The sequence below is a fragment of the Erinaceus europaeus genome, chromosome 5 (genome assembly GCF_950295315.1).
Source record: "Erinaceus europaeus chromosome 5, mEriEur2.1, whole genome shotgun sequence".
NCBI lineage: Eukaryota > Metazoa > Chordata > Mammalia > Eulipotyphla > Erinaceidae > Erinaceus > Erinaceus europaeus.
Window position 1 is genome coordinate 72,763,584 of NC_080166.1, and position 24,621 is coordinate 72,788,204.

Consider the following 24,621-nt stretch of genomic DNA (forward strand, 5'->3'; position numbering starts at 1 on the left):
CTGGAAATCAACTGCTTGTCATCAAAAAGTTCTGTTTATTTTACTTCTAAGCATCTCTCAACTCTCAACTGCTCTTCATCTCAAATTAGCATTATGACCCCAGTCCAACTACTTCTATCCAAGACCAAATTCCAATTCATTATCCTCAATGCAAGGATGCCTCAAAACTTAATTACGAGGTCATTCCAACTTCAACCTTTCCATACTCTACTAAAACTTATCAACTCATGTTATCTTGCTTCCAGAATAAAAACAAAGCTTACCATGGCCTGTAAGACCCAAGAAAGATATGTATCTCCAGCCCTACTTCACTACACTGCCACTCTGTCTTATATTCCACCAATCCTGGCCCGCCAGACCTTTGTAGTCGCCATACTATTTCCACAACCACATTATCTTTGTATATACAGTGTTCTGCTTACTTGGTTTACTGAAGTCCTATTTATCCTCCAGCTCTGAGGAAAGCATTCTATGGCCTCCATGAAGTCAGCAAGTTTTCCTTAAATAAGCCCTTGCTGAAGCATGTTTCTTTTCCTCTCTAATAGATGCAATGTGTTTGAATATGTAATTAATGGCTTTCTCCCCCCAAAGACTACATCTGATTGTATTAAAAGAAAATGCCTGCCACGACAAGATGTTCAATAATTATTTGCTGAATGAGTGCATCCATGAATCTCTGCCTTATTTTCCCCCTTGACGGCATATATAATATATACTGCATATACATCATTAGTTGTGGAAAGCCTTCTAGATTTCCCAAGCCTGAGTTAAATCCTCTCTCAACAACACCCTGCAAATAAAATACCAATGTACAACATGTTTAATTCTTCCTGTCTTGTACATCAATTATATCCCAATAAGAAACATAGAGCCTTGTGCATAAAAAGCATGAATATTTACTACTGGGTTGTCAGAAAAGATGAAGTGTTATTTCTGCTTTTCTATGCAAAAATACTTGACTTTTCAGAGAGCCCACACATGCATTTCAGTAGACAAACTACTATATGAGGTTTCATATTTCCTCTACATTGTGACTTCTTTAATCTTGTAAAATTATCTTCAACAGCACTTACTAAGATGAAGCTGTCTATTGTCTCTATGCTAAAGGCTCTAAGATTGCAAGATGAATGAGAAATGTTCACATGTGTACCTACCACACAGGATTACAGTACTACGGTACTTCTGTCTAGTACTACGGTACTCTGTCTAGTCCTAGAACATGATGTAGTTAGTTCTTTCATCCTTCTCTGCATCAGCAATGTGTCTACTTTTCTGATATCAGTACTTTGATTTGTCATTCTTGTTGATGTCCTATATTTTCACCACAAACTTCTCCCTCTATTTTTCTTCGTCATTGTATGATTTCACAAATTTGTCTCAAGTTTTTACATGAAAACGTCTGCATAGCTAGAAGTATAGTTTACCTCTTCTAAAAAATTGTCTGAAAGTAAAATGTTCTTCAGGTAGTTCCAGGTCTTACACCTTTCAAAGAGTCAGAATTACTAGAAAGGACCTAAATTTAGTAGGACAAGTCAAATATCAAAATTCCTCTTTAAAAAAAAAAAAAAAGAACATATGCAATGTGAAACATATGCAAAGTAAAAAAAGTTGACATAGTTATATTTTTGTTTCTTGAAATGTTACTATGTAATCTTTTCTTGATTTAGCAAATGCTACTGTGTGAGAAGAGAAAATTATTTTCAACTTGCTGAGGTAGCAAGTTTCTTTTTATACCCCCTTTGTGCTTGAAGCAGTCAAGTCTACAGGCAGCTGAAAGTAGGTTTATAGGCTATTCATGGAAAAGTATCATTGCAAGCATTACCCAAATCTGAAAACTTGTAGTTTTACAGAATATTCAGTTACTTTTAGTAGTCCTCAAGTAACCAAGTAGTACGTACCACATTTGGGATAGAAAGGTTAAGGGGGCTAGACAGGTAGCACAGCAGGTTAAGTGCACATGACTCAAAGCGCAAGGACTGGAGTAAGGATCTCGGTTCAAGCCCCCGGCTCCCCACCTGTAGGGGGGTCGCTTTGCAAGCAGTGAAACAAGTCTGCAGGTGTCTATCTTTCCTCCTCTCTGTCTTCCCCTCCTCTCTCCATTTCCTATCTAACAACAACAACCACTAATAACCACGACAAGGGCAACAAAATGAGAAAAATAGCCTCCAGGAGCAGTGGATTCATAGTGCTAGCACAGAGCCCCAGTGATAACCCTGGAGGCAATTAAAAAAATAAATAAAAGGTTAATACCTTTGAAACATAATTTCACAAACATAAACCAAAGGGGAAGTTACAAATACTCATGAAAAAGCAGGAACTATTACAAGACAGAATAATGTCTTCAATAAGCTCTCCTGAGAAGCCAACTAGAAACCAATAGGTTATTATAAGTCTAAGAAAAAAAAAAAAAAAGCAAGCTAGAAAGTAGTGAAGTGCTCAAAAGCTCGACTGCAAGGATGGGGTCCTGGGTGCAACTGGCAGCAATGCATAAGCAATGGGCTATAGAGCTGCTCTGATCACCATTCTGCTTTCTCCTCTTGCCTCTCTATAGTGTGTGGGGGTGGGGGAGGGGGACACACCAATTAACTAAATAAAATAAAACAGACGGGGGGGGGGACTGTTTCTTCTAGAGTTCTTCAATATGACCTATTATTGTTTGTTTTAGTTGTGTGTTTGGTTGGTTTGGTCTGATATTGTTTTATTTGGAATCACATCCAGTAACTCCCACATATTAAACACTATTTCAGCTAAAAAGCACTGTAATGATTTTCACCCTTTAAACTCTCATCTGAAAAGTGTACTGTGAGTACTGACAATTTAATTCTAACTAATACAAAAAAAAACCTTTGCCAATAAAGTTGGTAAAGAATTACTAATATTCTGTACAAATACACCTATGCCTTAAGAATTGTGCTAGAATAATATGAAGCAAAACTTCTGATAACCTTGTATAAACTTCCACATTGTGTAAGAGTCAACAGTGTATTATATGAAAGTATAGTTAATTATATTGATGATGTTGCAAAGGTTGTTTCTCATTTGAAGACTGACAAGTTCACCAGCAGTCTCTTCCTGGGGACAAGGTATGTCTCTCCAGGCTGGGACTATGGACTGACCAGTCAACACCCATGTTCAGTATGGAAGCTATTACAGAAGTCAGACCTCCCACCTTCTGCATCCCATAATGGCCCTGGCTCCATACTCTCAGAGAGATAGAGAACAGAAAAGCTAACAGGGGAGGGGATGGGATATGGAGCACTGGTGGTGGAAACTGTGCCCCTCTTATCCTATGGTCTTGTCAGTTTTTCCATTTTATAAATTAATTAATTAATTTTCAAAGGTGTGTCTCTCAGAAAACTGAAACCAAACAGACAAGAAAGGCATAGGGATAAGCTGATTGACAGGAAACTCCTGACTTTCCTAATCTTGATCACTAACGTATTTAGGTGGAAGTTTCTATCTAGTGGCATATGAAGCTCTTCAAATGTGAACAGAAAATCCTAAATTCCAAAAATTTTACTAGTTATTAGATCAGGAGTGTTCAGAACAATCTACCCATAGACGGCAGCTTTGCTAGATATTAGAAATTCCAGCAAAATATTCTGAAATTCCACCTCCCTGCTTACTACATAGTAACATAAGGAATAGGGCACAGCCCTCAAGAGAAGAGAGTTAACACTTTATAACCAATACTGTCAATGCATTAATCTTCTCAATTTATTCCATGATTCTTTTCCTCTAGCAGTATGTTTTGATAAAGATGTATAGGGTGTAGCCTTTTGTAGTTGCTCAAACGTGAAAAAAAGAAAAAAAAAAAAAAAGAATTTGACATATGCATACACTCAGGCCAGAGGATGTCAATATGTCAATAAGGTATTAGGACCAGTAAACAAAAAGAGAGAACCCCAAAAGGGAAGGTGAAATACAAGAAGGACAAGGTAAGAAGACCATTATGTTCATTCTCTATTGCCTCTCCTCACAATAAACAAATAATAATAATAATAATAATAATACAGAACAACCTGGTTAAATTTTGGACAACAGAAACTCAGGGTTTCTTTTCTTTTTTTCTTTTCTCTTTTTTTCTCTCCAGGGTTACTGCTGGGGCTTGGTGCCTGCACTACAAATACACTGCTCCTGGATTTTTCCCATTTTGTTACCTTGTTATTGCAGTCGTTGTTGTTACTGTTATCATTACTGTTGCCATTGCTGTTGCTGGACAGGACAGAGAGAAATCGAGAGGGGATGACAGAGAGGGAGAGAGAAAGACACCTGCAGACCTGCTTCACTGTGAGGCGACCTCCCCCAGACCCCCTGCAGGTGGGGAGCTGGGGGCTAAAACCGGGATTCTTACTTTGCACCAAGTGTACTTAACCTGCTGCACTACCACCTGGCCACCCAAAATGCTATTTCTAATGCTAGCTACCTCATGGTGTCTTCATTCCAAACTGCTAGGCTAGACAAAGATACGCAATAGCATAACTTACCTTTTAGATATTTTTACCCAGCCTACCTTTTAAATATTTTTAAACTTCATAAAATCAGATAAACCTAATCAATAAACCTAATCAATGTGTCACTGCCAGATAAATATTTGATTCCAACACAACACTCCTAGGATAAGCACTATATCTTTCTCAAAGAAGAAAGTAAAATTACATACTAAATAACATGATAAAGCTAGTTTTTACAATGTATTACTTCTGGTCAATAATTTAAAATGTAAGTTGGTCACTAGGATTTTAAAGAAATTAGTACTGAATTACAGGGGAAATGGATCAACTGGTCCAAGTACATGTTTTGCATGTGTGTGGCCCCAGGTTTGGTCCCTAGTGCTGTGTATGACCATGTAGTGCTCTGGTCTCTGTGCCTCTCTCATACACACATGCACCCACAAAATAAATAATAGATAAAATCTTTTTTAAAAAGAAACCAGCTCTGAACCTTCATTCTGAATATGTGGGCTCTACAAAGTCCAACTACACAATCACTAGCTCTGAAAATACCTTGCAAAAAACACAAGCATAGCAGATTATGTTCTCCAAATGTGCTTCTCTATTTTAAAGTTTCAAGCAGGTTGATATTTCTATTTTTTTAGTATTGAATAAATTCAAAAGCCTAGTAGAAACATGCAATTTTCCCCTTAAGGAAAATCTCCAAAGAGGAAAAAAAATTCATGAATAAATCTGGAAATTATTAAACAAGTCTATGTCTTAAACAAACTTAGAAAAGATGAACAGTTTGGTGAAAGAAAAAAAATCTATAAACAGAAAACCTACAACAGAAAGTGGTAACTACTACAATCAATGAAAGTGCTGAAAGTTTATAACAAATAGCAAAGTGAAGGGAAGCTCTATTTAAACTTACTTGGAGCCTTAGCTAGGGAATTCTGATCTGTGAGGGCATTCCAAGAACAACTTTGTCAGACATTACTAAGAACCCACAAGGGCTATATTCCAAGATCTCCTGTGAAAGCGTGAAATACAGAAATACACTATTTTTAACAATACAATTTAATTTATAAGTTAGGTTCAGTAAAAGGTTAATAATAACTAGTAGAAAACTAGAACACCTGTAATAGTACACTATAATAAAAGTTAACATTAATTAATTTCTCTCTTAAACTTTCTTATGTACTTATTTTCCAACCTTGGTTGACAAAGGTAACTGAAACATCAGAAAGCAAAAACCTGAAGAAGGGGGCAGGGAGGAGATTACTGTAATGTATTCCCTGGCACTACATATGCACAGAAAAACAAGATGTGGCTTCCTGTCTTTAAAGACTTTAGAACCCAAAGAACTTAGTATGTGCTCAGAAAAGAAAAAAAAAAAAAAAAGACTAGCCTTTCTTAAAATGCTATAGTCATGCTAGAAAGCATAAAAGACTATGTTTTTTATTCAAATTATCATGAGTTTGAAGATCTAAAATGCAACCTAATGAACAGTGGTGAAAGTTCAAATTAAAGTGTGATCCAAGATAATTCAAGACAACCTACTAAGGTTAATAAACTGAAATTAGATTCCAGTTTAAAAAAAAAAAAGAACACAAAATAGGTGGGTTGTCAAAGTAAAGGTATGCTGTGCAAGAACTGTAAGAACAATAAAACCCCTTACTCCCCCTGAACTCACTCAACACCAGTGTAGCAAAGTCACTTTCCCATAGTTAACAGTTCTTTGCCTCAGTCTCCCAATCCGCAAAACGGGTGCTTATAGAGCCAAAGGAGAGAACATAGGAGTTCGATCACTGATTAAAAACCTCATTCTCTGCATCAAACCCACATCCTTCAAGCACCTGCAGCCTCCATAACCTGGCCTTGCCTTCTGCATGCACTCCTACTTGCAGAAACCAAGTACTGGACAGATTCTAGTGTAATAAACAAATAAACATATCCTCCTGTGCCTCACTTCCAGGGGCTCAGTGTCAAGAAAATCTTTTCCTCACCATCTTTCAAGGCTCACTTCTCTATAGAAAATAACTCTTACTTCCCTTTAAAATCCACTGCACTTTGGCCTTTTCCTCTGTACAGTTTACCACTATTACCTTCCTGTGTGTGTTTGTTGTTGATTCTTTTATTGCCTCCCTCGCTCCTTTCTTCACAAAGATTAAGAATTTCCAGAAAGTGGAGACAAACCTTCCCCCACCACCACCAGCACCACCCTCAGCGCAGACTGTGTGCCTAGGCAGGTCAGAGAAAATGTCATTGAATGAAACTGGATGTTTACAATGTCTGTGGCCTCAGCAACTAGAGAAATTGCTTCATTTGGCAAGTAATCTGCTCAGTTCTTTCAAATTCTAAAATCTTGACATGAAACGTCTTGGAAAACCAGACCACCGCCGCCCTTGCAAGAAAAGTCCTAAGTACGGAGCACCCACGAGTTGCCAATGCCCAGTCCTTAGCCTCAGAAGGGGTGTGTGTGTGTGTGTGTGTGTGTGTGTGTGTGTGTGTGTGTGTGTGTGTGTGTGTGTGTGTGTGTGTGTGTGTGTGTGTGTGTGTGTGTGTGTGTGTGTGTGTGTGTGTGTCGCACAGGCCAGCTTCCCACCACTCCATGCTGGACTTGCAAATAAGAAAAAAAAAAGCAGAGGTGACACATACGAGGTGCCAATGCGATCATCCTTAGCCTCAGAAGTTGTGTGTGTGTGTGTGTGTCACAGAGGCCAGCTTCACAACACTCCATGCTGGACTTGCAAAAATGAAAGCAGAGGTGGCCCTGGCGGTGCTCCCGTCTCCTCTCAACTTGCCCTGGGCCCGCGATCGTCCCTCTGCCGCACTCGCTGGCCCTGCCCTCGCCTCCCCGCGTCCCGACGCAGCCGCACATCCCGGAGCTGCGCCGACCGCGCTGCCAGTGTCCCCCCGCGGCTCCGTTCGGGCCTGGGCCGGCGCCCGCCCTGCCCCGCGGCCCCCGGCCTGTCCCGGGCCCGCCACCCGGGGCCCAGGCCGCACCGCCACCGCCGCCGCCGCCCCGAGCGGAGCTGGGGACTCCTTGGGCTCCATGTGGCGCCGGGGGCGGAGCCCGGCCGGAGAGCCCAGGGCCAGGCCGGGGACCAGCCGGGGCCTCCGCCTCCCGAGACGCGCACCCCGCCGCCCCCAACCCCAACCCTCTACTGGGCCCCCCGACCCGACCCGCGCCCGCGGCCGGCAGGATTCGCCACTTACCAACCCGCCTGGGACAACGCCACGCCGGGGACCTCGGCCATGGTAGCTGCTTAGGCCGGGGAGGGGGGTGTGTGAGGGGTGGTGGTGAAGGGAGCTGGAGCGGGGGCGGGGGGGGGGAGGGCGCCTCCTACTTGAGACTTTAAAAAATCCAAAAGAAAATAAGAAGAAAGAAAAGAAAAGAAAAAAACTCCTCCGGCCGGGCTGCGACTGGGCATGCTCAGTGCGACCGGCGCTTCCGCGTGCGGGTTCCGCTCGCCGCGTTTTCCGAGCGGCCGCAGGGGCCGGGCCGGGCCGGCGTCGGCGGGGAGGCTGCGGCGCGCCGGGGGCCGCGATCCGCCCTGGACCGGCGGTGGCTCGGAGGTCGGACGTCAGTGTGTAAGCTGGCGGCCCCCGAAGACGCTGCCTCCCCAGAGACGGCCTGACTTTGGGTCCCTTTACTCAGCCGCAACGCCTTGGGATCGAATTGGGACTCTTTAGAGAAGGGAAAGGAAGGTCCGGTCTCCAGCGCCCACAGGCGGTCAACTCAAAGACAACGGGTGCGACCGACAATTAAAGAAAGGGGGACAGGGCGTCTCCAAGAGGGAAGGTGTCCCCAGCCCATTTCTGCAGAGGAGAAGTTAGTCGGACTATAAAGACACTTCCCCATTTGCCCTCCAACTAAGTCAAGATTAAAAAAATAAAATAAAATAAAAACTAGTCCCCATGTACAAGTCACATTGGCCACACCGCAGTAAAAGTAAAAAATGATCAACTCCAAGAAAAGCTGCTCCTAAGGGGTAGTGTGGGACAATGGGGCCGGTTGTGTCACTGCTTAGTGTCTCTGCTGCTCACTGCGTGGTGGCCACACGCACGCTGGCGCCGAGCCGGGAAGCCGGCAGTCAACTCCCCAGCGTACCACGGTGGTGCCCGGCTCCGGCAGACTGAAGCGCAGGGGCGGGTCCCCGAGTGGGCATGCGCGGTGGCGTCAGTCAGTGGCGCGGAGGACGCTCCCACGTGATTGGACGAGCGAGACTCCTTCCCGCCATTCAGGAAGGAATCGGAGGAAGCCGGCGGAGGTTCAGGGGAAGGTCTCCCGAGTGGGCTCCACCCTCCCGGGTGTCCCGCTTCAGTGACAGCTCAGAGCTGAGAGATACTTTCTCTCTGGCTCCTGCCCCAACTGCTAAATGCTCACGGGAAAGCTGTTAATCATTTTTAAACTCACTCCATCACCGCGGCTGCCTTAAAGAGACAGAGACAGAGCCACTCCTGGGCTTGGGGAGTAACTGACAGTTACGGAAGGTAGGGAATTATTGCTCTGTGTGGAGCTCAAATTCCATTACAGAAATCCTCATGTTTATACTGAGGTGTGCCAGTTTGCGCTGCCAAGAAGTCATACAAGTTGCCCTCGTTTGCATCACTCTCATGAATATGAAGTGTTTCTAAGCACGTGGCGTAGGTACGGATTTTAACAAAACAGGTGTGCAAACATTTCACAGCAGAAATTGTGTGTTCATGGTCTCTGCTGTCTGCAGTGGTGTATGATGTTGAGGTCATGCAGAGCTGCAAGTATGTTTCATTTTTCCAGAGTCAGGAAAAGATTTACCACTTGTGAATTTAAATTACTCCCTCCCCTCATGCTTCCCCCACATTCTTGGTAAATACATCTCATGTTAATTAGCATAAATTGTTATCCATGAAAATGGTATGTTGTCTGAATCATGAGAATTCTCCACTCTGTAAATGGGTCCATGGGTAAACAGTACACCTTACACATTTGTTCTCATATCTACACAACCTGTTACACTAAAAATTTGCCATTGCACGTTGCTTAAAACATCATAAAATTCTACACACAGATGCACACGCACACACATATACACACCTACCTGTACTTTAAGAAATGTTTTGAAAGTTGGGTTGAACATTCCTACTAAAGAAATTTTAAATGTCATGTGCATCAAAAGAAAAAAAAAGTATTTGATTTTTGTATTAGTAGGGAAAATAGTTTGGTTTACTGGATGGTTACCACTTAGTTGAATTTCTCATCCTTCCATGGATAGGTATCTACATACTGATCCCACCCCCAGCTTTCTGCATTGGGTACTCAGTGCCAGTTCAGCTCCCTCCTCTCAATCTTCTCCCCCCATCTCCTGGTCTTGCTTCCACAGACTGTCTCTATTCCAAATTTCACCCTGTGGTTAGCCTTTTCCTCCCTTTTTTCTTAATTTCCATCTATTAAGTGAGATCAACTGGTATTTGTCACTTTCCTTCTGACTTATCTCACTCAACATGATTCCTTCAAGATGAGCCAAAGGAGATGATTTCATCCACTTTACTAGATGAGCAGTACATATAATCATCCCTATATCATTGAGCACCTAAGTTATTTCCAAGTTTGGGCCATTACAACTACTGCTGCTGTGAACATAAGAGTGCACAAATCTCTTTGGATGGATGTTTTTGTTTTCTTTGGATACGTAGGAGATGGACTGCTGAGTCACAGAGTAGGTCCATGTCTTGTGTCCTGAGGTGTCTCCAAACTGTGTTCCCACATGAACTGAACTGATTTACATTCCCACCAGCAGTGGAAAAGTGTTCCTTTTTCTCCACACCAGGATTGAGTCACTTGATTTGTTAATTAAATCAATTTATTAAAAACTGATTTTTTAATTGGATAAAGATCCTGGAGATAGTTCATCTTGTAGAATGCCCCTCCCATACATGTAGAGCCTGGGTTGGAGGTCTGGAAATAGGGAAACACCAGGAAATTTGGAGCTCCAGAAGTGGTGGAGCAATACTGTGATTTCTCTCCTTCTGTCTGTCTTTCTGAAATAAAACAACAAAAAAAGAGAATTAGGCTGGGAGCAATGGAGCTCTATAGCTTAGTCTACCTCAAACGTAGAAGGCCCCATTACCACTTAAAAAAGAATAAGTAGATAAAGAAAATGCATTAGCTTTGTCAGAGCCTCTATTAGGATTAATTGAAGAACAAATAATAGAACTAGAGAATCAATCTACAGCCATAACACCCCAAATGTGTTTTGTCTGTCAAGCTAAGCAGGGTCATGTCTGGTTAATACTTGGATGGAAGAAAATCACTTTTCCCATATCCATCACAATTAATTTAGTCAGTCCATTAGAGTATACTAAAAACCTCTAGGTGGAAGACTCTAAACATACAGAAAAGATCTCACATCATCTCAAAGCATCAAACTATGACTTGCTTATTACAAAGGGGGAAAGCTTATTTCCCTCCCCCCCAAAAAAAAAATCACTGTGAGAGCCTGGTTCCAACTACATGCTTTGAAAAATAACTCTTCGGCTATGGTGTCTGTCTCTATCTCACCCTTTCTATCTGAAAAGCCCATCTGAAGCAGTGAAGCCCTAGTAAAAATAACAAAACAAGTAAGCACCACACTAAATTTAAAAAAGTGATAAAATTTAGAATAATTATAATGGGAAAATAGAATATACACTGATGTAATGTAGTGAAAAGTATACAGCATCATTTAATATTTTTGTCGGAATTGTTTAATTAGAATTTAATCAATCTCCTAGAAAATAGTTCCCAAACAGGGAGTGGAACTTTTGACATTCTTATTGGTCACAACCTCATGGAGAATGTGGTGTTATTAAATACCTACAAAGCAGATAACTACCCTTCAACAATTATTTGTCAACAGAGCCAAAGGTGAAATACATTGGTGATATCTGAACAAGTAGAACATGAGAAAATGGGGGGGGGGGGGCGGGAGAAATCCAAAATGGCATATTCTATAAGAATCTTGGCAGGTAGTTGTTAAATAAGCCAGTATAAGTATTTTTTTCTGTTGCTGAGGAGTTATTCTGATGCAGTCTCTGCCCCCAGGTTTTTCTATGCCCCGCAAAATCCTAGAGGGCCTCCTTTCAACCAATCCTGGCCCTACACGTCACCCCTGGTTGTCGCCCAATAAAAAGCCCCCTCACCCCCCCCTCTCTCTCTGGGCTCTCAGCTCTCCCTCTCTGAGGTCTCGCTCCCTGCTCTCCCCCCCCCCCCGTGGTTGGCCATTGCTGGCTGGCTCCATGTGGTCCGAACCAAACCCCCCCATCCTATAATAAAGATTTGTGTACCCCTTTGCTCTGGACGTCCGCTCTCTTCTCCGCGGTGCAGCCCGACACCAGACCACCACCACAACATCTGGCGCCCATCGTATTCTGTACCCACACCACGCCCGGCCTGAGGTCTCCGAAACCGCCCAGACACAGGTAAGTGGCATCCGCCCACTTCTGTGGCCCTGCGTTTCCCTCCACCATGGGAAATTTCTCGTTTTATGAGGAGGTGTCCCAGTCATTATCTCTTGACCTGGGACAGATTCGCGCTGTCATAAATGGTTTAATTTTCGCTACCCCTTGGATTTTTTTAACTGTGGTCGCCACTTTCAAGATATGTAAAACGTGGTATGCCATAAGGATAAGTGACCTTGAGGCTGAGGTACGAGAGTTAAATCACATGTGCTTAAGACTTAGACGTCCTAAGTGATCAGCGGCTAAACCCAAGAATTCCGTTCCCACAGACACGCACACGTGTTCGAACACTCCTCCTCTGACCCCGCCCCCTGCCTCCCCGGTTTCAGCTCCGCCTGCAGCTTCTGCGTTCCTGAACCCCACCCCTGCCCCTGCCTCCCCGGTTTCAGCTCCGCCTGAGGTTTCTGCGACCCTGAACCCCCCACCTGCCCCAGCCGCCCCGGTTTCAGTTCCACCTGCAGCTTCTGCATTCCTGACCCTGCCCCCGGCCCCTGCCACCGCGGTTTCAGCTCTGCCTGAGGCTTCCTCGTCCCTGACCCCTCCCCCTGCTGATACGTCACCATTAAGGGACCTAGTGGCTGAGATACGAGAGCTAAAGGATATTTTTTCAGCATTTAAGGATTTTAAACCATGTGCAGTCCACCCCGGGAGCTCCGTCCCCATACATATGCGTTTAGTCTCCCCTGCAGCCACCACAGCAGTTTCTACAGCACTTTCCACTTCTGTAGCTCCCTCTCCCATGCCATCGGACCAAATCCACACATTCCCGGTAAACTTGGCCCCTTCTAAACAAAACCCTCAGCCGTGGCAGCCATATTCCTCTAAAGGTATTAGAACACTCAGAAAAGCAGTCAGGGAGGACGGAATGCATTCTCCATGGACCAAGTCCGTCTTGAGGAGTTTTTACCAGCATTTAAATACACCACAAGACTGGAAAGATCTGGCTCGTAATGCACTCCCAGACCCACTCTATCTTCAATGGCAGGCATGCTTCCACGATGAGTGCTCTAGACAATCAGACAATCGCAGGAAAATAGTAACAAACAGGTAGAATGGAATTCTGATGCTTTGTTTGGAGCAGGAGCTTATGAATCTGGAGCTCAGCAGGCAGAAGCCAGGTTTCCAACCGGTTATTTTGAACAGGTACGCATCTGTGCAACACAAGCATGGGAAAGGGTGACCACACCTGATGTAGATCCGTCAGCTCCCATTAACTCTTTTCACCAAGGCTCTGATGAATCATTGACGAGCTTCATCTCAAGGGTGAAGAGAAGCTTAGAGAGAAAGGTTTATAATCCTGATGTCCGCAAACTACTCCTGCGCTCTATTGTCTGGGAAGGCATGACACCACAATTCCGTCAGGTATGCCTTAATCTTAAACACCTACACCCAGATAATTGGATTCTAGCGACACAGGAACTTACATCAGGCAATTATGGGGCACCCGCTATGACACAGGTCTATGCAGTTGCCCCACATAAGCAAAACGGGGCCTGCTTTCAGTGTGGTCACCAAGGACATTGGCGTAACCAATGTCCTGATAAGTTGCGACCACGCCTCCAGTCAGGGAAACCACGCCTCCAGCCAGAGCAACCCCGCTTTCAGTCAGGGAGCCAGAGACCACATACTGTTTGTCCAAAATGTCGTAAGGGGTTTCATTGGAAGAGAGATTGTTGGTCCCAATTTCATAAAGATGGTTCACCCCTGAATGGTACAAATTCAGGGCATGAGATATTGTGGACCACTCCTGTTTTAGAATGGGGCCACCCTTCTATGACAGTAAAGATTGGCAATATTCCTTTTAAATTTTTGATTGACACGGGGGCAGAAAAGACGATTTTAAGTCAAGAAGAGGTTCCCCAAGATTGGGAACTCATCCCTGGACCCAGTTTACATGGAATAGGAGGGATGACGAGAGCATTTTGCACACGAGACTCGCTTATGTGGGAAGACCCAGAAGGTTCTACCGGACACTTCCGCCCTTTGGTAGCTAATATTAGCACCAACTTACTGGGCAGGGATCTTCTGGAATGTCTTGATGTTAGGATATCCACAGACGCCTCTGCAGAGTGTAAAACTCATTCCCGCGATACCAGGTCTATTCAGCATCCCCAATACTAAATGCCACGGTTTGTAGCCAAACACCCCGCTTAAGCTGGCTTTCTAATGAGCCTGTCTGGGTGGAACAGTGGCCTTTACCTAGGGATAAGCTAAAAATTTTAAAAGAGCTCGTCCGAGAGCAGTTGTCCTTGGGACACATTCGTCATTCTCGAAGCCCATGGAATACTCCTGTCTTTGTGATTAAAAAGCGCTCAGGAAAATGGCACTTCCTTCAAGATCTCCATGCAGTAAATAAAACCATGCAGGTCTGGGGCTCCCCCCAAAGGGGTTTGCCTCTTGCTTCTGCAATTCCCATGGGAATTCCAATCATAGCTATTGATATACAAGATTGTTTTTTCTCTATCCCCTTGCATCCGCGAGATTGTAAACCTTTTGCCTTCTCTGTTCCATCTATTAATAACGCCAGCCCTGCTGACAGATTTGAATGGGTGGTGCTGCTCCAGGGTATGGCCAATAGTCCTACAATTTGTCAGGAGGCTGTTAAATCTGCCCTTGTCCCATATATTCATAAGGGCCTTAATATTTTTCATTATACAGATGATATTTTAATATGGGGAAAATCAGATACAGATCTCTATGCCTTACGTGATTTTCTCATTCCTGCATTAAAGAAAAGCGGCCTTAATGTAGCCCCCGAGAAGATACAGCTAATCCCTCCAATATCCTTCCTAGGTTCAGAGATTTCTCTAACGCAAATTCGTCCCTTAAAACCTAATGTTACCTTCCCTTCTAACCTTACTCTTGCTTCTTTACAAAGTTTTCTAGGAAATTTAAATTGGCTTAGGCAGTATCTCTATCTGCCCACAAGCTGCCTCCAACCACTGTTTGACCTGTTGAAAGGAAACAAACAGCCCTCTTCAAAACGTAAGTTAACTCCTGAGGCCTCCTTGGCACTGGAAAGGGTTAACCAGGCCCTCCAGGACATGCATCTTGTTCGATTCTCCCCCTCCTCTCCGGTAAACCTTCTAATCTTCAACTCCACCCCCACAGTAGGGGCACTGTGGCAAGACCATGGGGTTCTCAAATGGCTTCACACGCCAGTAGGAGGAGCTCCAAGACTCCTTACTGAGATAGACGCATTAGCATTCATGGTTCGCCAAGGGAGAAATAGGTCTGTGCAGGTCTTAGGGAAAGAACCGGATTTAATCATTCTGCCCTTTTCTCTCACAGATACAGAGTGGCTTATACGCCATCATTCCCACTTTGCTGTAAGCTTCGTGGGGTTTCCAGGACAAATAGATAACCATTTTCCTTCTAATAAATTGATAGCTTCTTTACCTCTTCTGCCTCTACTAGCACCTAAACTTTTCTCTCGGGATCCCATTCCCTCTGCTCCTACAATCTTTACTGATGGCGGAAAAAGGGGAGCTGCTGCCCTTATATATTACCCAGACAAACAATCTCCTAAACCTCTCTTTACTGAGCTTCCTGATAATTCCCCTCAGTACAAAGAACTTTATGCTGTTTTTCTTGCACTAAAAGCTATACCAGAATCCTTCAACCTTTTTTCTGATAGTGTGTATACTGTTAACTTACTTCCATGGCTTGCTCATTCTTATGTGAAAATTGATGACAACCCACTTTCCCCTCTCTTGATTCAAACTGCCTCTATGCTCTGTTCTCGAACCCAACCACTGTATATTCAACACCTTCATTCCCACAGCCCTCTTGCTGGTTCCCTGTCCGAAGGGAATTCCGCAGTTGACCGTCTTGCCTCTACAGGAACTTTCCCAGTCTCTGTCTCTGATCCTGCTAATTTTCATTCTCTAACCCATGTTAATCTTAAAGGCCTTCGAGCTCGATTCCCTCATGTTCCTGTACCACAGTTAAAACATATCCTCGCTACATGCTCTTCTTGTGAAAGTCTCATAAAGACACCTGCTATCCAGACCCTTGGGGTTAACCCCCGAGGTTTAAAAGCTAATGCTATTTGGCAAATTGATGTCACCCACATAACAAACTTTGGCAAACAAAAATATGTGTTTGTCTCAATTGATACCTTTTCTAAATTTATGTGGGCTACAGCTCAGACAGGAGAAAGTGCTAAAAAGCTTGTAAGCCATATGCTCTCTTGTTTTGCCGTTATGGGGGTCCCATTATTTTTGAAAACAGACAATGCACCTATGTTTACAAGCAAACAATTTAAAGATTTTTGTTCCCTCTGGAATATTACTCATACCACGGGCATTCCCTACAATCCACAGGGACAAGGCATTGTCGAGAGGGCCCATAAAACTCTGAAGGCTTAACTAAATAAAGATAAAGGAGGAACATATCCCCCCAATATCCAGCTAGCAAAAGCCTTAACTACGTTAAATCTCTTTAATATTTACAATAACTCGGCCTTACCCCCTGTTATTCTTCACTGGCAAACACCATCTACCCTCCCATCTATTAAGGTCAAATGGAGAGACCCACTCAATAAAATTTGGAAAGGGCCTGACCCATTATTGACCATGGGAAGGGGTTTCGCATGCATTTTCCCTCAAAATTTCTCTAAACCTGTCTGGGTTCCTGCCCGCCATGTCCGACAATACCCACAGGATGGCGCTGTTATTCCTGAAGAACAAGAAATACAAGAGGACCAGATGCAGGATACATCCCAGGACCCGTAATACGACATGGCAGAACCTACAAAATCTGGCTCACAGAGACCTCTCTCCTACCTTTTCCCTGTATGTCTTATGTTATTACTGGCCAGTTGTTTTTGTGAGTGAGTGTGTTGAATGACAAAAAAAAAAACTTTTTTTTTGCATGACCCATCTGCTTGGAGTACTCTAAAAGGTAATTGGCTTTATATAAAAATGCTGGACGCAGCCAAAGTTTCTGGAGACGTCCAGAAACATTCCAAAAATTTTTTTCTTTCTCCCTCTTTTGAATTTTATATATAGTTTTGGTATATATGTAAGTGTTTAGTCTTAAACTGTGTGACTAATAACAGACTTAAATTTGTTTTTAAATAATGTGTTTTTATAACAAAAGTTCTTTTTCCTCCAGTTTGTTATAACTAAATGTTTATGGGTATTTCTCAAGTTTGGTAACACTAAATTAACGGTCAAAAGTGTAACCCTACAGCTACACTTTTACCAGACAAGGTAAAAATTAATTTGTTAAGGTAACTTACTATTTAGGTAAAAGTCTAAATGTTCAATGTGACTATTCATTCCCAAAACTAAACTATATAAATTTTATATACAGGACACCTTTGAAGGGCCCCCAAAGGTGCCCTGTAAACTATCTTGTGGAAATTAATCCACAACAGATCTGGCATCAATCTGGCACTGTAAACGTTAAAATCATTGTCATGAATATGCGTTAACTCTCTAAGCAATTTGAGTCTGTTTAAAATACATATTTTAGCTAAAATTGGTCTCAAGATCCTGCGGTAGAGGCTGCTACAGGAGGTCACATTAGATGACCTTTAAATAAAATCATAAAGAGATTCTAAACCAATTATAATCATTGAGGTATCAACTATAACAAACCTATAACTTGTTACAAGTTCAAATTAACCACGAGAAGCAGATTGTGCTTCTTTCACAGGAATCCCAGAAAAACCATCTGAACCCCTGCACACCCTGACGTCACCCACTAGATGGCACGACTACCGTGGCACACCCCCGAAACCCTAGATGTCACTCAACGCGATCTGAAGAACCTGATACACAGACTCCAAGGACAGAACTTTCTTCATGCCTGGTTACCGTTCCTGCTTCTGACCTGCTTGTCACGTGTTGGCAGTTCCAGCTGGCTATCTACAAAAGAGCAACATTCCAGCAGCTGACCTCCCTCATGCAGCGTTGCATCCCCTGCCAATTCTTCCCCTAGCCATCTACTTCGGACTGAGACTTGTATCGGACTTTCTGACATACCCTATATACATTTTACACAATTTTGAAGCAGCTTATTTCCCTTCACGCTGCTGGTTTTTCATAGACTGATCCTGAGTAATTCATAGAGTTTACAGACTATTGCCTTGAGGACTATACAATGCCAAATAGCCCCTCTGTTTGGTGGGTCATGCCTCCCGCCTCCCCCTCATTATGTACCCTTGCCCCTTTCCCCACCCAAGCAGGGAATGTTCCTTTACACACCAATCCTTCCCTTCACACCACACTGGCTTTTACTATTCCCCTACTTGTCCCTTCCTATTTTGTTATATCATTTAGGCTTTTGCCCAAAAGGTTTCTGCCCCATGATAGTCTTTTACAGACTTTGTACATCTTATGTAATTACTAGATAGAAAGATAGAAAAGATGTAGAGATATTGTGAAGAGATGGTTGAGCAGGCTGCGCTTAAACCTATGAGATGAGTCTCTCCAGGTAAGTCTCTCTCTCTAAAGAGGGGTTGAGCACAGGAGGACACATAAATCTCACAAGGTTCGCAGCCATTTAAGCCTTCCATCCTCCACAGAAAGTCCTACATCTTCCCACATGAGCATGGCATTCCTCTAAAACATTTAAGCCTGCTCCATTCCATTTTTCTTTACTGTGTCCATTTAGATATAAAGGGATAGGAGGAGATGTTGCTGAGGAGTTATTCTGATGCAGTCTCTGCCCCCAGGTTTTTCTACGCCCCGCAAAATCCTAGAGGGCCCCCTTTCAACCAATCCTGGCCCTACACGTCACCCCTGGTTGTCGCCCAATAAAAAGCCCCCTCACCCCCCCCCCTCTCTGGGCTCTCGGCTCTCCCTCTCTGAGGTCTCGCTCCCTGCTCTCCCCCCGTGGTCAGCCATTGCTGGCTGGATCCACGTGGTCTGAACCAACCCCCCCCCCCATCCTATAATAAAGATTTGTGTACCCCTTTGCTCTGGACGTCCGCTCTCTTCTCCGTGGTGCAGCCCGACACCAGACCACCACAACAACATTTTTCCAGATTAAATAGATTCAAGAGACATGACAAATTATAATCCTAAAGGACTTTTTTTCCTTAACATTTTTGAAGATAAAAAAGGGCAAAGATTTTTTTTTAGCCAAATATATATATGTAGATTTTAATATGAACTAGAAAGTTGGATAGTACAATGGAAATACGATTTTCCTAGGTGTGATAATGGCATTCTATACAACTTAGAAGCTGTATACCAAACATTTATGGCTGAAGAATTTTGCTTACCGGGTGTCAGGTGGTAGAGCAGTGGGTTAAGCGCATGTGGCGCAGAGCGCAAGGAGGATCCCGGTTCGAGTCCCCAGCTCCCCATTTGCAGGGGAGTTGCTTCACAGGCGGTGAGGCAGGTCTGTAGGTGTCTGTCTTTCTCTCCCCGTTTCTGTTTTCCCCTTCTCTCTCCATTTCTCTCTGTCCTATCCAACAACGACAACATCAATAACAACAGTAATAATAACTTCAACAATTATACAAGGGCAGAAAAAAGGAAATAAATAAATATTTTAAAAGAAGAATTGTGCTTACCACTTATTTTCAAAAGTATCCATAAATATATGGTCAATAAATAAATAATTATAATGATGCAACAACTACAGAACCACATGAAAAGGTTATAAAGACCTCTTTCATAAATCAGCACAAAAATAACTCAAAATCAATTATAAATTTAAAATAAAAGCAAAACTTACAAAATTCCTTGAAGAAAATATAGAATACAACTCTTCAAGACCTTACATTAGGCAATAAATATGAAATCCAAAGCACAAGGTAATGTAACAGAGCACTGAAAATGGGTGAAGCTCAATGGAGAATATGAGTGACATACATATATATAGAGGGGGGAATGTATGTATGTGTGTGTATATATATTTATATATATATATGCATGTATATATTATGTATGTGTGTGCATATATAATCTATTTTTTTCTTAATTTGAAATTTTGCAAAATAGTTCAGGAAAAAAGATTATATTTCTTCTTTATCAGAATATTTTAGGTTGGGATTATAATATGTATAGATAAATAAGTGCCATGGAAAATACTAACTGCTGATTTAAAAAGAAAAGGTATTCCTACTTTAATAAGATAAATAATGACTTACAGAAAATATAAAGTCTACTATGAGCTAAAAGTTGGGAGAGATTCCAAGAATGATAAAAATATCTTCTTTAAGTATAGGAGGACAAAAAAAGCTATTTATTGGATTCTTGGTATAAATTTACAGAACAGAGAAACTGAGAGTCATTCACCTTTGTTTTACATCTGTCTTCTCAGTGAAGAAAAACTTCTTAGTCTGAGAAAGGATATAAGAATATGGATAACAGGAATAGAAATCAAAGGAAATGAAATTATGCAGAGTACCAAGCTCATCTCAAGGATACTAAATTTGTGAAATTTAAGTAATTTTTATCCCAGACAATACTAAAATAACATGTGAATGACTCTGACGAGTCAATGCCAGGGAACCATGAAGAACTGCTAAATTGATCAGGAAATGTGTTAGAAGAATGACAACAGACAAACACATTTTGGGTTTAAGAAAGAGAAAAGAGTCATTTCAACAAATTGTGCTAGTGAGGCAGGGATGATTGTACAGCGGTAAGGCGCAAGACTTTCATCTGAGAGTTTTCACATTCCATCCTCAGTGCCACCAATAGCCAGAGTCAAGTGGTACTCTGGTCAGTAAACAAACAAAGCAAACTGACATATCAACTGAATAACCACAGAAAACATTAAAAGTAAGACCCTTTTTGTCACTTGAAGCGACGGGATGCAGAAAAAGGAGGTTTGGAGCAGAAAGGGAACTCGATCCTTTATTTGCGCTGGTACCTCAGAGTTGGGTGAGTGAGAAGCAGCTTGGGCCACATGGAGGTAGCAAAAATGGCCGCCAAGCGCAGCCGCCAAACGCAGGGCAGCAACCTATCCTGCCTCTAGTCACCCAAGTGAAAGGCAGCAAGAGAGTGAGGAGTGAGGTGCAGAAGAAGAAGGGCTTTTATGGGACTAGCTCTAGCAAGAATGGAAAGGGGGAGGAGTAACCACAGCACTCCAGGGTAGGATAATAACTCTGTGAGAATGGAAAGGGGGAGGAGTAACCACAGCACTCCAACTATGGGGGCAATCAACAGTGCCCTGAGGGCACAACATGGCAGATGTGACTGTGTATGCACAATTTCCCAGCACCTTTTCACACATCAACACAAAAAATGAACTCAAAATCAATTATGTATTTAAAATAAAATCAAAGGTCTTTCAAGAAAATTAAGAGCCTAATCTTCAAAACCTTGAATTCGGCAATAAATATGAAATACAAAGCATAAATGAAACAAAGAAAAATGTGGAAAATTGAAATTTACATCATTTGTTTCAAAAAAGGCAGTCTACCAAATAAGCAAAAAAGAATGATTTGTATTGAAAATATAAATAATTCAATGATGAAAAGACAACTTGGCTAAAATATGGACAAAATATTTGAACAGGATTTCTCCAGTGAAGATATACAAATGTCCAAGTAGCAAATAAAAGGATGTTTACAATCAGCCCTAAAGAAAATGCAGATCAAAACCACAATGACATACTTCATACCTAGTAAAATGGCTGTAGGTAAGAAGATTAACAATAACAAGTGTTGGTAAGAATATGTAGGAATTGGAACCATCATACATTGCCAAGAGTGTAAAATCATGCTAACCTTTAAAAGTTGTTTGGCAGTTCCTTAAAATATTAAACAGAGTTACCATGACTCAGCAATTGCATTCAAGAGAAATTAGAGCATATTCCCACACAAAACCATGTATATGGATATTCATAAAAGCATCATTCATAGCCAAAAAGTGAAAACCCGTGTCCCTCAACTGATGAATCAAAGGATTGGGTTCTATAAATAAAGACAAGGAATTTGCTATTAAACTATTAACCATGATTCTAGAATGTATCACTTAGAAGATAACTTTTCAATAGGAAAAGGAGTTAAAATAGCTGACTTTTGACGGCGGGGGAAATGGCGGACGGGAAGGTGGGAGAGGAGAAGCCGGAGAAGCCACGGCGAGCTGGAGCCGCTGGAGTAATGGAGGGGAAAGTTCCAGTCGCAACGCTGAGAAGCGATCTGCTGAAGAAGAAGCTGCAGGCCTCCCCACAAAGCCTACAAAGATCTCCAAGTTTGGATTTGCCATAGGTAGTCAGACGACAAAGAAAGCCTCAGCCATATCCATCAAACTTGGATCAAGTAAACCTAAAGAAACAGTTCCAACTCTTGCTCCAAAAACCCTCATAGTAGCAGCAGCTTTTAATGAAGATGAAGATAGTGAACCAGAGGAAATGCCTCCAGAAGCAAAGATGAAGATGAAGAATATTGGAAGGGACACACCAACATCAGCTGGACCAAACTCCTTCAGTAAAGGAAAGCATGGATTTTCTGATAACCAGAAGCTATGGGAGAAAAATATAAAATCTCATCTTGGAAATGTTCATGACCAAGATAATTAAATGATTATGTGTTTTGAAATTGGGGTTGGGGGTGGGTGTGGAGATAAAAGGAACAGTTTACTTTTTTAAAGAATGGTATAAGACTATCTTTGGATCCACTTTTTTTTTTTCTTTTAAGATTGAGTGGTACACTAATAAATGAGAGTTTGGAATTAGAGGTAACTTGTGTTTTATATATAGATTTCAAGACATTTGCTAGTTTTGTAGTTTCATGCAACTAAGTTCCCAAAGGTTACAGATAGTAGGGAAAAAAATCAGAAATGTTACCTTTTTAAGAATTGCATATTTTTTTAGACACAACTATTAGCAAATTGAGAGGGAAGCAACAAGTTAGTATTTGTTGAAACTGCAACCAATTACTTAACTCCCTTATTAACTAAACTGTCTGGCTCCCAGGAACAGCCTTATAGAGAAGGGAGTATTGTATTGGGAAGGTAATGTTAACGATTATTGGTTGAAAGTAAACTAGATAAAATTAAATAAAGTTTTCGCTTCCCCCCCACCCCCTAATAGGTTCTTCTTTTGTTTCAAGCCATCATAAACTAGGTATTGTATTGCTATCATTGGATATAAATGCTTGGCTCTTAAAAAAAAATTTTTTAAATTTCATGTAAACTGTTGATTATTTGAAATAATCCATTTCTCTTTAATGGGTCTTGTCTACTTTCATTAGTTTTCACAGAAAAACCCTTTGCTACCAAAGTAAATCAGTATTTTGAATGTGCTTTTATTGGTTTCTTACTAGTCAGACAGACCCTGTCAGCGTTTCCACCAGAATTTGAAGCAAATTATAAGGAAGCTATTTCTTTTAAAAATGCATTTCACCACCAAAAACATAAATGTATATAAAATTTAAATATTTGGCTGCCTTTGTTTTTTAAAAGGTGTAAGTACCAAGGAAGGGGGGGCAGCATTATATGAAGATGGAAAATAAGGAGATGCAATTCCTGTAACTGTCAATATATTTCAGTCACTAAATTGTGAAATGCTATTGATTTGATCTAATAACTATAGGAGTTTACTTAGTACAGTAATATGGTTTAAGTATATACATATTGACCAATGAATGGCCTCTCAAAAGCACATCTTGGGTACTGAAAAGAAAATGCATCTTCAAACATACTTTATGAAATCTTCAATCACATATTTTGTCAGATCTGTCTATTACAGAGTTTGGTCCTTTTTCTTTAAGTATTTTGTATTATATATAAGGTCTTTTTTTTTTTTTAAGTGGTAAACACCTCTTTAGAAGCATAGCTACAGGTAAAGGAAAATACATTATAATGGTTTTCTTGAAAAACTACAATGTTAACATTTGGGGGCAGCTTCCATTATTGTATTTGGTGGTAACTCACTGAGCTTTTTTAATAGGTAATAACTGCAGAGAAGCAGCCTGTATATATTTCTAACACTTCACTTGCATAAGTCCCAAGTAAAACAATGGAAATGTATATAGAACTATAAGTTCTTACTAACTAAAGTGATTTAATTTTATCAGGATTCATGAATTTAATTTGCTTTAATGTAGGCAACCTTTCCATTGTTGTCCATTTTACTATTTATGCTAATATAACATACCTTTCCTTACTATTATTTTCTTGACTCAGATGAACTGTTAACATAAGGTCAAGATGGGAGAGAGAAATGACTGCGATGAATGTCTTTACTAAATACCAATAAATTTGTCAAACTCAAAAAAAAAAAAAATAGCTGACTTCTAGATTGTTTGACTCCTAGAATGTTATGATTCCAAATCATGTCAGGCAAGCTTTGTCTCCTAAAAAAAAGTTTCTTCATAGGGATCACTATAAAGACAAGTTTTGCCTTGAAATATTAATGGTTTATATAATTTTTTTTCTTCTTCTTTCATGTTATTGTGCTAGATGAGTGTCTGGAGTGTGAGGAGGAGTTATAGTGACCACAATGGTCATTTTAGGATTCTGACAGAACTCTAACCCATTTGAAATGTTGTTTGTTGATCAGAGCAGGGAACCCAAGGATGTCTCTGAAAGATCACACATTAGAAATGAAATGTTTACCAAAGCAACGGTTGCTACCTCAACATGCTTCACCTCAGAATGTATCCAGAGACTTCACGTGTGGAATGACAACCCTTCAGCTTCATTACTCGGGTGAGACCTTTCCTTTAATAGTACACTCTAATTTCATCTCAGGTAGTTCACTTTCTAACAAAGTCCCATAACCTAGATAT

At 41.6% G+C, this 24,621-nt stretch overlaps 1 protein-coding gene and 1 pseudogene across 3 annotated transcripts in view; one reads left to right on the plus strand and one right to left on the minus strand.

The window, feature by feature from the left end:
* Positions 1-8,574, minus strand: part of TDRD3 (tudor domain containing 3) — a 133,419-nt gene extending 124,845 nt beyond the window's left edge. For 2 of the 3 annotated variants that reach the window (XM_060191421.1, XM_060191423.1), the window contains exon 1: positions 7,656-8,574. In XM_060191421.1, the coding sequence (XP_060047404.1) occupies positions 7,656-7,696 (41 nt within the window). In that variant the 5' untranslated portion in view covers positions 7,697-8,574. The remainder of the gene's footprint in view (positions 1-7,655) is intronic. The other variant, XM_060191422.1, reaches the window with a different exon arrangement.
* Positions 8,575-21,924: 13,350 nt separating this feature from the next.
* LOC132538623 (PEST proteolytic signal-containing nuclear protein-like) lies at positions 21,925-24,116 on the plus strand (annotated as a pseudogene).
* Positions 24,117-24,621: the final 505 nt, after the last annotated feature.